Source organism: Schistocerca americana, chromosome 1 (genome assembly GCF_021461395.2).
Source record: "Schistocerca americana isolate TAMUIC-IGC-003095 chromosome 1, iqSchAmer2.1, whole genome shotgun sequence".
Taxonomy (NCBI): Eukaryota; Metazoa; Arthropoda; class Insecta; order Orthoptera; family Acrididae; genus Schistocerca; species Schistocerca americana.
The window spans coordinates 1,013,885,269-1,013,898,103 of NC_060119.1; the positions used below are offsets into that span (position 1 = coordinate 1,013,885,269).

Sequence of the window (12,835 nt, forward strand, 5' to 3'; positions counted from 1 at the left end):
GGTCGAGGTGGCCAGTTTTGGGCACTAGAAAGTAATGTTAAAATGAGAACTCTTCATGCAGGAAGGAATTTGGTTCTATAGTGGTATGGGAAGTGGCGAAGTTTTGCTGAAATCATAATTCCTCTACAACAGTTTTATCAAGCTATGGATTTAGAAACTAAGACACCATTTTCGTTTTGATTCACTTAGAGAGCATTCTCGTTCTTAGGCGGGCAGAATCGATGACACGCGCACTACAGAACTCATGTGAGTGCATTTGTTTCTGAGCTCCAAGTGAGGCTGGTTTCTTTATTTGTCTCATCGCTGAACACGGTTTCTCAAGCAATACCATTATATCCCTGCCCTGCCGTCACCATCCCCCGTTCAATAAATTTACCTACACAAACGTTTTACAAATTTCTACGAAATGTACATTAATGTAAACGGCCAACTTTAACGTATTTAAAACATCTAAATGTTCCTAAAGAATTCAATGTTTCACAGAGTTTCTACAGTACATAAATAGAGGAGAATGAGAGATTTGTTTGTAATCCTCGGCACGAAATATAGAAAAGGGAAGGTGCAATAAAAGAAAATGGAATACGTGAACTCGAATATTCATTATACATCGTAACAAGAACTTTTTTTGTTGAGAGCAGAATAAAGTAGACAGAATCTCTGCAAGATTACAGATTTAAGCTTTTCATTAACGATACGATTAAGTCGCTTCTTAACCTCCTTGCTTCTCAGAACGAAGCTTACAACCATAGATCGTTGGCGTTTAGAGTTTATCTTTGAGCAAGATGCCTGTCAGGTTGCATATGGACAGTTCGTGACAGTTGCTCCGTCCTCAAATGACCACCGCACGAATTAAGTATTATGTACTCACCATTATCATGCAAATATTATTCCACATTCATGACTGTACGTATTATCTCTGATGGTGTATCTCAAATGCTTGATGCATAACTATACTATGCGTATAAATAACGACATTTTAACCCAGATGTTAGTGCAGAAAATCTTTATCCGTATTTTTCTACTGTAGCGTGTCATCACCAACATTTTGATATATTTCAAAGTAGTACAGCTCGGTCTATTTTGAAGAAGTTTGAATGACAATGTGCAGCTGATAGAAGTGAGTGCAGCGTTCTTCATCCTTACTAACAGCATTCAAACGACGTGATATCTTCACTTACAAGCCGTAACACCAAGACGCAAGAAAAATCGAGTCCATCAGATGGAAAACACAGGTATAATACCCGTTAACCTTCAGTATTGTTTCAATAATTAAACATTTAACTAAAGAAAAAAATTATCTGTTGTGTTGACGAAGCTTTCTATCAAAAATAAATTCTTTTTACCTTCCTCGAAGTAGTAACGTGATTGTCATCAGAACATTGCTATATCTCTTTTGTTATTATCGTTACGTTCTTCTTTGTGGTTGCTTTAGAAGATCCGATACCTTTTTGTTTATATTGCTTACCATGCGCTTTTTTAAATGACATAGTTTTCTTTTGCTGGATTGTTCGTCTGTGTGTATTATTAGTTGTTAGGTGTCAATAAAATATTTGAAATCAAACTGTAGTGTATGCTACAGATACTATCAATAATCAGTCCTCTATTCAAGATATGGTAGTGAATTATTTATTAGATGTTACACTGCTCTCTTATTATTATTGTTAGATTACCTTATTCTTGAGGTAGTTCATAAATCGTAGACGATGAAAAATATTAGACAGAAATTCGTCAATGAAATTTGTATGCAGATAGGACCTGACGCAGTCAATTGATTGTTATGACGTTTCTACAATGTTTAGTGTTAAGTGCTCTCCCATCAGCCACCGCGCGGGAGTGCTGTAGTGACAAGCCAAATACTGCATTCAGTCCCTGTTTGTGCGAAGTCTACTCTTCATGCACGATTTTAAGTGTAGTTAACTGTCGACTGCGTCTTGTTTCAGGAAATTAAATCTCTGTCCTCTGATCGTGCCGCACATGTGCCAAGTTGTATTTTCCTCCTTCAATGATTACAGTTTTTCCGCTCATTTTATTTTTACTTCTGAATTGTTGGCAAACTTCATCAGACAAATTATTCGAGACTAAGCCCTAACTAGGTTGGGAAATGTGGGTCAAAGAATTCGTTCCTACTACTAATAAAAAAAATAATCCAGTCTTTGCCGGTATCGATTTGGCAAACCTTGGATAACGTGATCGTATTGTCTCTTTGCTGACGGTACTCCGTTTCGTAACTACTATAACATCCTCCTGTACGCCCCCTCTTAACAGCACTATATCTGGTGGCTCAGGGGTTAAGACGCTGGAGTCGTACTTGAAGGAAAATTGGATCTAATCTCCGTCAGACCATTCACAGTTAGGTTTCGTGTGGTTTCCCTTAATCGATTAATGCAAATGATGGGATGGTTCCTCTGATGCGATACGGCCGATTTCGTTCCCCAACTCGAGCTTTTGCTACGTCTCTAACGACTCCGTTGTCGACGAGACGTTAAACCTTAACTTTGTTTCTTTACCTTCCTTCGTTAACAGAAAAGAATTTCTGTTATTAAAATGGTTTAGTTTAGATGTATGTCGTATTTTGGGCCACTAAAATAAAATTACAGTAGGAATTCGAACTGTTTTGGCCTTTCGTTTCATATGCTGAAACATTAGTCTCATATTGGCGCTTATTTAAAAGACGTGGACAAGAACTACGTTCGTACAGGGCACCGTTTCAGATTAGCTACTGTTAGTTTGATGCACTGCCAAACCTAGGTGTGTGTTTTGATGGTCATCACATCCCTTCTCCGACTCGGAAAGACGACACATAAACTGTTTTGAATCTACAGTAAGGGAAGTTTCCATTATTCACAGCTTAAGAACGACACGACGTACTTCCACGTAGATTAAGGTCACATTGTAGTGATAGACAGGACATCCCAACAAAGAAACAAGTGTCAATCGGACGATGATCAATACTTGTCATACATGAGCTATGCGATGAGTGGGATAACACTGCGAAAGAAATAAACGTGATTTGTGCCACACCGTTACATCTCTCTGTAATTGGAGTCTTACTTTCTGTAACTTAACTCATCAATCTGGCAAAATTCTTAGAGCCATCGCTGAATTTCATCACACAGTTAAGACGGGATATCTGTCACGTCGTTACTCGTGATTGGCCTCTTATGGCCTACATCTTGTGTCTGGAGACTGCCGGTAAACTCTTTGAAATGACTGCCTGGAGCTCACCAATGATGCTGAAACTATTTCATTGTGTCCGAGGATTCTGTCCTGCGAAACTTCTCCACGTCGTGTGCTTGATCATTATGTTGTAAAAGTTCACCAAACGACCAGGCTCTGCTCATAACGGCTGTGATGTTGTAGGCGCAATGCACGGCTTCTCGTTATCTTTGAATCAGGGCTATTCTGAAGAGACGTTACCACTTTTCTATACAGACAGCACAATTCTACATCTATATCCACGTCTACATCTATAATCTGCGAACCATTGTGAAGTGTATAGCCGAGGACGTGACCTGTACCGGTTTTTAGGTTTTTTTCCGTTCCATTGACGAATGGAATGCGGGATAAATGATTGCTTAAATGCCTCTCTGCCTGCTCAAATTAATCTAATTTTATCCCTAGGGGAGTAATATGTACAGGTCTGTAGTATAGTCCTAGGTCCATCATTTGAAGCCGTGTCTATAAACTCTGTCAGTAGATTATCTCGGGACAGTTTCCGTCTGTCTTCAAGAGTCCACCAGCTCTTTCAACATCTTAGTAACTCTCTCCCGCGGGTCAGGCAAACCTGTTACCCTTCGTGCTGCCCCTCTCTATATACTTTCAATATCCACCGCTAATCCCATAAGGTATGGGTTCCACACACTCGAGCAGTATTGCAGGACGGTTCGCATGAGCGATTTGTAAGCAATATCCTGTGTAGGTTCTTTGCACTTCCCTAGTAATCCACAAAATAAATAAATAAATGGAAGTCTTCTATCAGCATTACACATGACTGTACCTACTATGTGTTATATCCAAGTATTTGTATGAGTTTACAGATCCACTAATATTATATCCCCTTAGTGAAGTGCACGATTTTATATTTTTGAACAGTTAAAGTAAGCTGCCAATCATTGAACCAAATTTGAAATCTTATCAGGGTCTGACTGAATATTTGTACAGCTTCGTTCATACTGTATTTCGCTGTAGATAGCTGCATCATCTGCGATAAGTCTGAAGTTACTCTTAATATCGTATGCATGATCAAATTCCGATTCATTGGAAGAAGCTGACTATCTTTTACACTGATTGCCCGGTTTTTCTCCTTTTGTTTTATTTTCTTCCTGTTATGGTCAACTTTTATATCCTATCACAGAAGGTTAATTACAATACGACTATCATTTACTAAGCAATACACAGCAGTAAGTGACATAGCTCTAGTTTCACCTGATATGATTGGCTGTTTCGGAAGAAAGTAAAATTTAACGCAGAACTCGCAAGAATTTGATTCGGTATTCTTCAGTGCACTAATCATAGTGAGATACACTGAAGAGCCAAAGCAACTGGTACTCCTGCCTAATGTCGTGTAGGGTCCCCGCGAGAACGCAGGAGTGCAGCAACACTACGTGGCATGGACTCGACTGATGTCTGAAGCAGTGCTGCAAGGAACTGACGCCGTGAGTCCTGCGGGGCTGTCCATAAATCCGTAAGAGGTACGACGGGGTGGAGATCTCTACTGAACAGCACGTTGCAAGGCATCCCAGATGTGCTCAATAATGTTCTTGTCTGGGGAGTTTGGTGGCCAGCGGAAGTGGTTAAACTAAGGAGTGTGTTCCTGGAGCCAGTCTGTAGCAATTCTGGGCGTGTGGGGTGTCGCATTGTCCTGCTGGAATTGTCCAAGTCCGTCGGAATGCGCGATGGACATGACCAGACAGGATTGTTACGTACGTGTCACCTCTCTGAATCGTATCTAGACGTATCAGGGGTCGCATGTCACTCTAACTGCACACGCTCCACACCATTACAGAACCTCCACTAGCTTGAACAGTCCTCTGCTGACATGCAGGGTCTATGGATTCATGAGATTGTCTCTATACCCGCACACGTCCATCCACTAGATACAATTTGAAACGAGACTCGTCCGACCAGGCAACATGTTTCCAGTCATCAACAGTCAAATGTCGGTGTTGACGGGGGCAGGCGAGGCGTAAAGCTTTGTGTCGTGCAATCATCGAGGGTACACGAGTGGGCCTTCGGCTCAGAAAGTCCATATCGATGATGTTTCGTTTAATGTTTCGCACGCTAACACTTGTCGATGGCCCTGCATTGATTTGTGTATCAATTTGCGGAAGGATTGCACTTCTGTCACGCCGAACGATTCTCTTCAGCATCTTTTTCCAGCCGCAGCGATGTCGGGGATTCCTGATATTCACGGTACACTCGTGAAACGGCCGTACGTGAAAATCCCCACTTCATCACTGCGTCGGAGACGCTGAGTCCCATCGCTCGTGCACCGATTATAACACCACGTTCAAACTCACTTGAATCTTAATAACTTGCCATTGTAGCAGCAGTAATCGATCTAAAAACCGCGCCAGTCACTTGTTATCTTATATAAGTGTTGCCGACCACAGTGCTGTAATCTGCCTGTTTACATATCTCTGTATGTGAATACGCATCCCTATACTAGTTTCTTTGACGCTTCAGTGTACACTTCGAAGACCTGAGTGTCTTAAACTACGCCACTTATCCAACTGGGGGAAAAGTGACCTACAGTTTAATATGAACCACGACTTGTTTCTGGCGAATCTCCTCGATGTAAGAGGTAAATGCTAGGGTGAGGGATTCGATCCCACGACCTTCAATTTCCAGTCACGTGCTTTATTATCAGACTACCAGACTACACGAAAGATAATGGCCGCCATACCCGTAGCTAACCAAGAATGGCGGTGTAGCACTCCTACTCAGTCTCCTGCGGTAGAAACACAGATTACCCTTTATTGCATTTAGCCCTTGAAATCTTCTCCATGTTGATGTTGACATTTCAGGCTGCTGCCCCTGGCTGTGCTGCGGCAAAGCTCCAGCTGAGGATGCACCGTCTCCAGTGCTGGCAACCAAGGTGACGGCCCTGTCGAACGGCACTGAGCTGCGAAGCCTGCCGCCAGCCCACGGTGGATCCAGTGCACGAGAGGGACCAGTCAAACAGGTATGTTAAGTTGCCGCATTCTGAGCTGCCCTACTATGTTCCTCTGAAAGTTTTGCATCACTCTACACTACACCGCTTGCTACTTAGTCCCTCTTTTACAGAAAAGGCGATTTATATGGGTATAATATGCAGCCAATGCCTTTTTTATTTTTTTACATTTTTGATATGAGTTATTTTTTGCGCCATTAACTAGTTTTCAAGCCACTGTTGGCATATCATGAGATGGAGGGTGTCACAGGAACATTATCTGGACCATATGCCACGATAATGGTGATTGCACTGCCTTTTGGTGTCCACCGCAAATTCATTCTAATAATGTACGTTTTGCAAGTTGAACACACTCATGCGCAGTATTCAGCTGCTCTTGGTTTCATACTGTAAGGGGTCCGTAGGCCCTTACCATAACTTTGCACTCGGCACAGGTCGATAGGGCGAACAATCGATTGTGACGTGTTGCGAGAGCGAGTGTCGAGATGCGCCAGAGTGGTTGGCGGGAATGGTGTGTGTGGAGGTCATTACTGGAATACAGGGTTTTTAAGCGAGAAGGGTGTCACCATCGCCGTGGTTAGTCCCCTAAATAATAAATAAATTACGGGAAAGTGATGAAGTATCTTTGTATAAGTGATCAGTGACGTTACTAGTGCCTTGGACTGCAGTGTTGGATGTAGTGATGGATGAGCGTGTGACGATAATGGCAAAGGAAGAAAGCCTGTGCTGAGATTAGTCGTAATTAGATATGTATGACGAAGGCAGTGGCTGTCTCCTTTTTGTGTTTTGAGAAGAATATAAGTTCGTAATTAGTAAAACTGTGTTGGTGTTCCTTATTACCATACATTCAGTATTATAGTATTGAACAGGACGAACTGGAAAGTAACAACTTCCGTAGCAGTCAATTCCGATTACCAGCCCCATTAGGTTCACGGTCATGTTAATAATAAATATTGGGCTGCTATTCGATCAGATCAGGTCGGGATAAAAACGGAGGTGTTACAATACTCACTCACATAAGTAAACACTTACTGTGAATGAATGTGAAATCTAGAAGTAAACATTCAGTTATGTAAAGGTGTACGCCTAGAGTCGTTAAGAAAGTCATTAGCGACGGAATACTATAGGACTTTAAGGAAACTGAGGAAACAAATTAACAGTGGGCTACTGAAAGAGAAAATCACTACTTTGTATAATGTGATTCAGGGAAATCACGGGAAACTTAAATCACGAGGAATGACAGGATTGGCTCCAGTGAAATGTTAGTCCAGCGCCTCAACCATTGTGTCAGCTCACTCACTTTCTATGAGTAGCTATACATCAGATTTAGAAAGCAGTTCAAGGGAAAGTACATCCACTGAAGCGACAAAAATCGAGGGATTGCGATATGCACATATGCAGATGGCAGTAGTATGGCGTACACAAGGCGTTAAGGACAGTGCCTTGGAGGAACTGTTATTTGTACGCAGGTGATTCATGTAAAAATGTTTCCGACGTGATTATAGCCGCACGACGAGAATTAACAGATTTTGAACGCGGAATGGTAGTTGGAGCTAGACGCATCGGACATTCCATTTCGGAAATCGTTAGGGGTCCTAATATTCCGCAATCCACAGTTTCAGTGCCGAGAATACCAAATTTCAAACAATACCTCTCACCACAGACAACTCTGTGCCAACAGCATTCACTTAACGACAGAGAGCAGCGTAGAACTGTTAGTGCTAACAGACAAGCAACACTGCTTGAATTAACGGCAGAAATCATTGTGGGACGTACAACGAAGGTATCCCTTAGGACAGTGCGGCGAAATTTGACGGTAATGGGCTATGGCAGCAGACCACCGATGCGACTACCTTTACTAAGAGGAGAACACCGCCTGCAGCTCCTCTCCTGGGCTTGTGACCATATCGGTTGTACCACAAACGAATGGAAAGCTTTGGCTAGGTCAGATGAGTCCAGATTTCAGTTGGTAAGAGCTGAAGGTAGGGTTCGAGTGTGGCGCAAATTTCTCAAAGCCATGGACCTATGTTGTCTACCATTGTGCAAGCTGGTGGTGGCTTCATAATGCTGTGAGCTGCGTTTACATGGAATTGACCTGGTCCTCTGGTCCATCTGAACCGATCTTTGGCTGCAAATGGTTATGCTCGCTGCTTAGAAACCGTATGCAGCAATTCATAAGCTTCATGTTCCCAAACAACGGTGTCAGCTCACCTGGTCATAATTGTTTACGACTGGTTTGATGAACATCCTAGACAATTCGACTGAATGATTTGGCCACTCAGATCACCCGTCATGAATCCCATAGAACATTTATGGAATATAATGGAGAGTTCATTTCGTGCAGAAAATCCTGACCCGCAACAAATTCGCAACTATGGGCGGCTCTGGATGCGGCAAGGCTCAGTATATCTGCAGGGGACGTCCAACGACTTGACTCCATGCCATGTCAAATTGCAACACTACGGCCCGCAAAAGGAAGTCCGACACGGTATTGGATGGTATCCCACGACTTTTGTCATCTCAGTGCAGAATGTACACTGATGAGCTAAACTTAAGGACCACAGTAAGTTTCAAAAAATAACCCATTCCAAAGTAACACTGCCCAATGAAGTAAAGAAGGTTCCTGATAGACATGCACAATGAGACAAAGAGAAATGACACTCTTCTATGCGAAGACATGCTTCAATGCTGATAGGATTTATGTCTAGGAACGGGCATGCAGCTGTTTTGTTGAATATCCTTTCGTTCGAAGTCGTCCACCAACTGTGATGTTCAATGTGGTCGTCTATTGTCATCCATAAAAATGGTAAATCCGAATACATCGCTGCCAGCTGTTGTGGCCGAGCGGTTCTAGGCGCTTCAGTCCGGAACCGCGGGACTGCTACGGTCGGAGGTTCGAATCCTGCCTTGGGTATGGATGTGTGTGTGATGCCCTTACGTTAGGTTTAAGTAGTTCTAAGTTCTAGGGGACTGATGATCTCAGATGTTAAGTCCCATAGTGCTCGGAGCCATTCGAACAAATACATCGCCGAAAAGATACCCATGTAAAAGGAGTACAGTGTCACAATAACTCTGACCATTGAGTGTACCGTGTTCAAAGATTTGGATGTCAGGACACCCATGCAACATTATACCTCCGTACAGCATAACACTTGGACCACCAAAACGATGAAGATCGAAAACTATCCTGAGTTCACTCCGTTATCTCCTCTCTTGTCATATGAGGATACGTCGAGCATTGGAACTACAAACATGTCCCAGCATTTATAAAGTCCAAGGGACCATAATGAATCGCGGTGACTTCTTTGTAAGTATTATCTTTGAATAAAAGGGTCGATTCCCGGCGGGGTCAGGGATTTTCTCTGCCTCGTGATGGCTGGGTGTTGTGTGATGTCCTTAGGTTAGTTAGGTTTAAGTAGTTCTAAGTTCTAGGGGACTGATGACCATAGATGTTAAGTCCCATAGTGCTCAGAGCCATTTGAACCAGCCAATAAAAGGGTCATTTATTTTCAGCTCATTGCATATTCCCTTCAGTTACCTTCTGCGCTGTACTGTAGCAGTTCTTTCTATGAATGGTCCAAGGTTCATCGAGCTATGTTACTTAGCAGTTACACATCATGCGAAACGTATTTTCGTCCTTAAATTTTGCACACCAGTGAATAACGCATAGGATGTAACTGTATCCCAGTGTGAGACAGCAAACGTGTACCAAGTCTTCACGTCAGATGTCTGCTTCGTGGTGAAACAAATGAGAGTAAATCAACAGACTAGGAAGTATTTTGCCTATATTCGACTAAGGAAGAGGGATGACGACACATACACAACGATGACAGAAAGAAGAATTACTTTTAAATAACAGAGGTAGCTTATTACCTAAATTAAGTGTTACATGGGGGAGGGGGGGGAGGGGGGACTGTATGGCAAATGCAGTCTAACACCCAGAGTGCAAGAATGCGGTAGTGTGAGTACATAATTGTTCTTGCAGGCATATGCACAAGAGCATCTACAAGCAAATCGGTTTATAGGCGGGAAGACTTGCTGTATGAAGACGAGGAGTCTCATTGGAAGAGAACTTCATAAATTACACTACACGCTTTGCGTGGCGCAAGGCAATCTGACTACGGCAGGGTTAAGAACTGTTAGTTTGGCGCTACAAGCATATTCGACGTGCTTTTCGGGAAGATTTACACAGCTGCATCAGAAAATGTTTGACTGCATCCCATTACGTCACATACACTGACGGAAAATAAATCGAAATACCAAGGAGGAATTATGCGACATAACGAAAGTTGGTAGGCGTGTTTCTACATCTGAAAAATGTTGCATATTCACATTTCGCGCCAGTCGCATAAGAGAAGCGCCACTATCAGGATGCAAATCAGGTTTGTTTTGAATACACCCTCTAACGGTCGTGAGGGTTAGGTACTTCTGGGACTAGAAGCGGTGAGTTGATGTTAGTCAAGAATATACGGCAAAAAAAAAAAATTGGGGTTTGGTTGTGTTAGTTGGTTTAGTTTAGTTTGGTCTCGCACGGTACTATTTCTCTTGCATCCAGTACCGTGCGTCACAATGTTCTGTTGAAGGATTACCTTTTTTGATGAATCTGGCTTATTTGTAATTCCGGTCGCCGTGTAGATGTTTGTGGAGCAGCTATTCCGTGCCACTCCCGTGCGAACTTTTCTGCAACGTCTTCTCTGCTGTAGGGAATTGCTAGAGCTTTCCTACTAACGACTTATACACAATTATCAAATGACTGAACTCATATTTTCACTTTCAACCACCCATTCCCTGATCTTTATTTCATAACTACATTTACAGTTAAGTCCATTAACATGATGCTAATACATCCTTTCCCTAAGAGAACTCAAACAAGATCGCGCTCGGTCTAACAGTAATGCTATAGCTTTCTTACATTACTTTAAAAACTATCATTTTCTTTTCTCCTAAGAGATTCCGTTATAATTTCAAAATCCCGTTTATTCTGTGCGCGTGTTTTTGGGTCCATGGACTGCATACCAGGCGCCAAGTAAGAAGTCAGCATTCTCCTGGCTACATCTTTCCTTGTAAGCCCTCTCTGTAGGAACAGATACGGTACGCACAGTAGGTCTGTCGATATTTGATCCCCTTACTTGACTTAAGCATTCCGAACATCTTTAGCTGACGCGACAAGTCTTCATATAGCGCAACAGGATTTACTCACAACGTCCTATTGCACTACATATCCCTGAGCTCAAGCTAAAGATGTCGCTTTATACATTTTCTTTTATAATATAGAATTTAAACATATTACATGGCATATAAATACCTTCTTATTACATTCCCTTTTGACGTTCATTTTATTCCTTATTACGTATGTTATTATATTTTACTATATCTCATTTCCCCGGTTGTCACTTAGTACCCATTATACATAATTGTTGTACTATTTTGTTACAACACTAATAAGTATTCCTTAAATACTATAACGTACGGATTTAATCGAATTATTGATACTACACATTGGATGATTGTTACCCTCGTAGATAAAAAAAATCCCTCATACATTTATTCCTTTAGGAAAAGTTTCATATTTCCTTTTATTTGAGTATAAAATCCAAAGTTGTTAATATTTAAGAACAAGAACACTAGTTAATTCTACTCTGTGTTTTATCAACAACAGGGTACATCTCGAAATTTCAAGTTACATCTGGGGATATATAAATCTCCTTAGTTATCTTTGCCGGCCGCGGTGGTCTAGCTGTTCTAGGCGCTCAGTCCGGAACCGCGCGACTGCTACGGTCGCAGGTTCGAATCCTGCCTCGGGCATGGATGTGTGTGATGTCCTTAGGTTAGTTAGGTTTAAGTAGTTCTAACTTCTAGGGGACTGATGACCACAGATGTTAAATCCCATAGTGCTCAGAGCCATTTGAACCATTTGAAGTTATATTTTCTATTTATATATGATATCCTCTTCTTTAGTGTGATCACTTGTCACACTAACTCCTACTTAAATTCTTTTTTATTGTATCATAGGTGAATCACTGCGTTCTTGGATAAGTACTGCGCAAGTGAAAGGAATCCACCCGCACTATTTCATAAAAGCAGTACGGACCATTTCTCTTGTGAATGCACGCGACCTATGGTATAGATAGGTCTCTAGGATCCATCTACCCGCATAATATCAATCCTTCGTGAGTCCACATTGTTTGTACGCTTTCTTTCTGTCGGATAGTACTGGTCAGCATCTTTAACAACTTTATTGAACAGGGCCGAAGAGGTTACTTTCATCTAATTTTACTCTATTATGATGTCTACATCTTTTTTCTTGTCACTCTATGTATTCTTTATACTGCTCACTGTCTCTGCCCTGTAGTATCAGTAACTATTTTCATTTGTACTTCTCTCATGCAAGTGTTTTCGACGTGCATCGTGTGCTAATTGTATCTCCTTTACATATCTCAAAATGTAGCTTGCTACCAACATAATTCACACACTACGTGTGGATTTTATCTGTTTATGTGGCTAATTGAGTCCATCACACATTATTCCATTGATGTATCTTTTATTCCCGTTGTATACGTGACACGACTGACTTTTGTCATTTGTCCATGTCCTTTGTCTCACGAGAGCAGGAGTCTGTCACTGAGTCCACTCGGTTTGTCACATTCTGTTTATACTGGAAAT

The 12,835-nt window shown here is 41.8% G+C and overlaps 1 protein-coding gene across 1 annotated transcript in view; it reads left to right on the forward strand.

The window, feature by feature from the left end:
* LOC124616245 (protein unc-13 homolog 4B-like) overlaps window positions 1-12,835 on the forward strand; it is a 191,123-nt gene that overhangs the window by 61,865 nt on the left and 116,423 nt on the right. Inside the window, exon 2 of the mRNA XM_047144552.1 lies at window positions 6,027-6,184. Within this exon, the coding sequence (XP_047000508.1) occupies window positions 6,027-6,184 (158 nt within the window). The remainder of the gene's footprint in view (window positions 1-6,026; window positions 6,185-12,835) is intronic.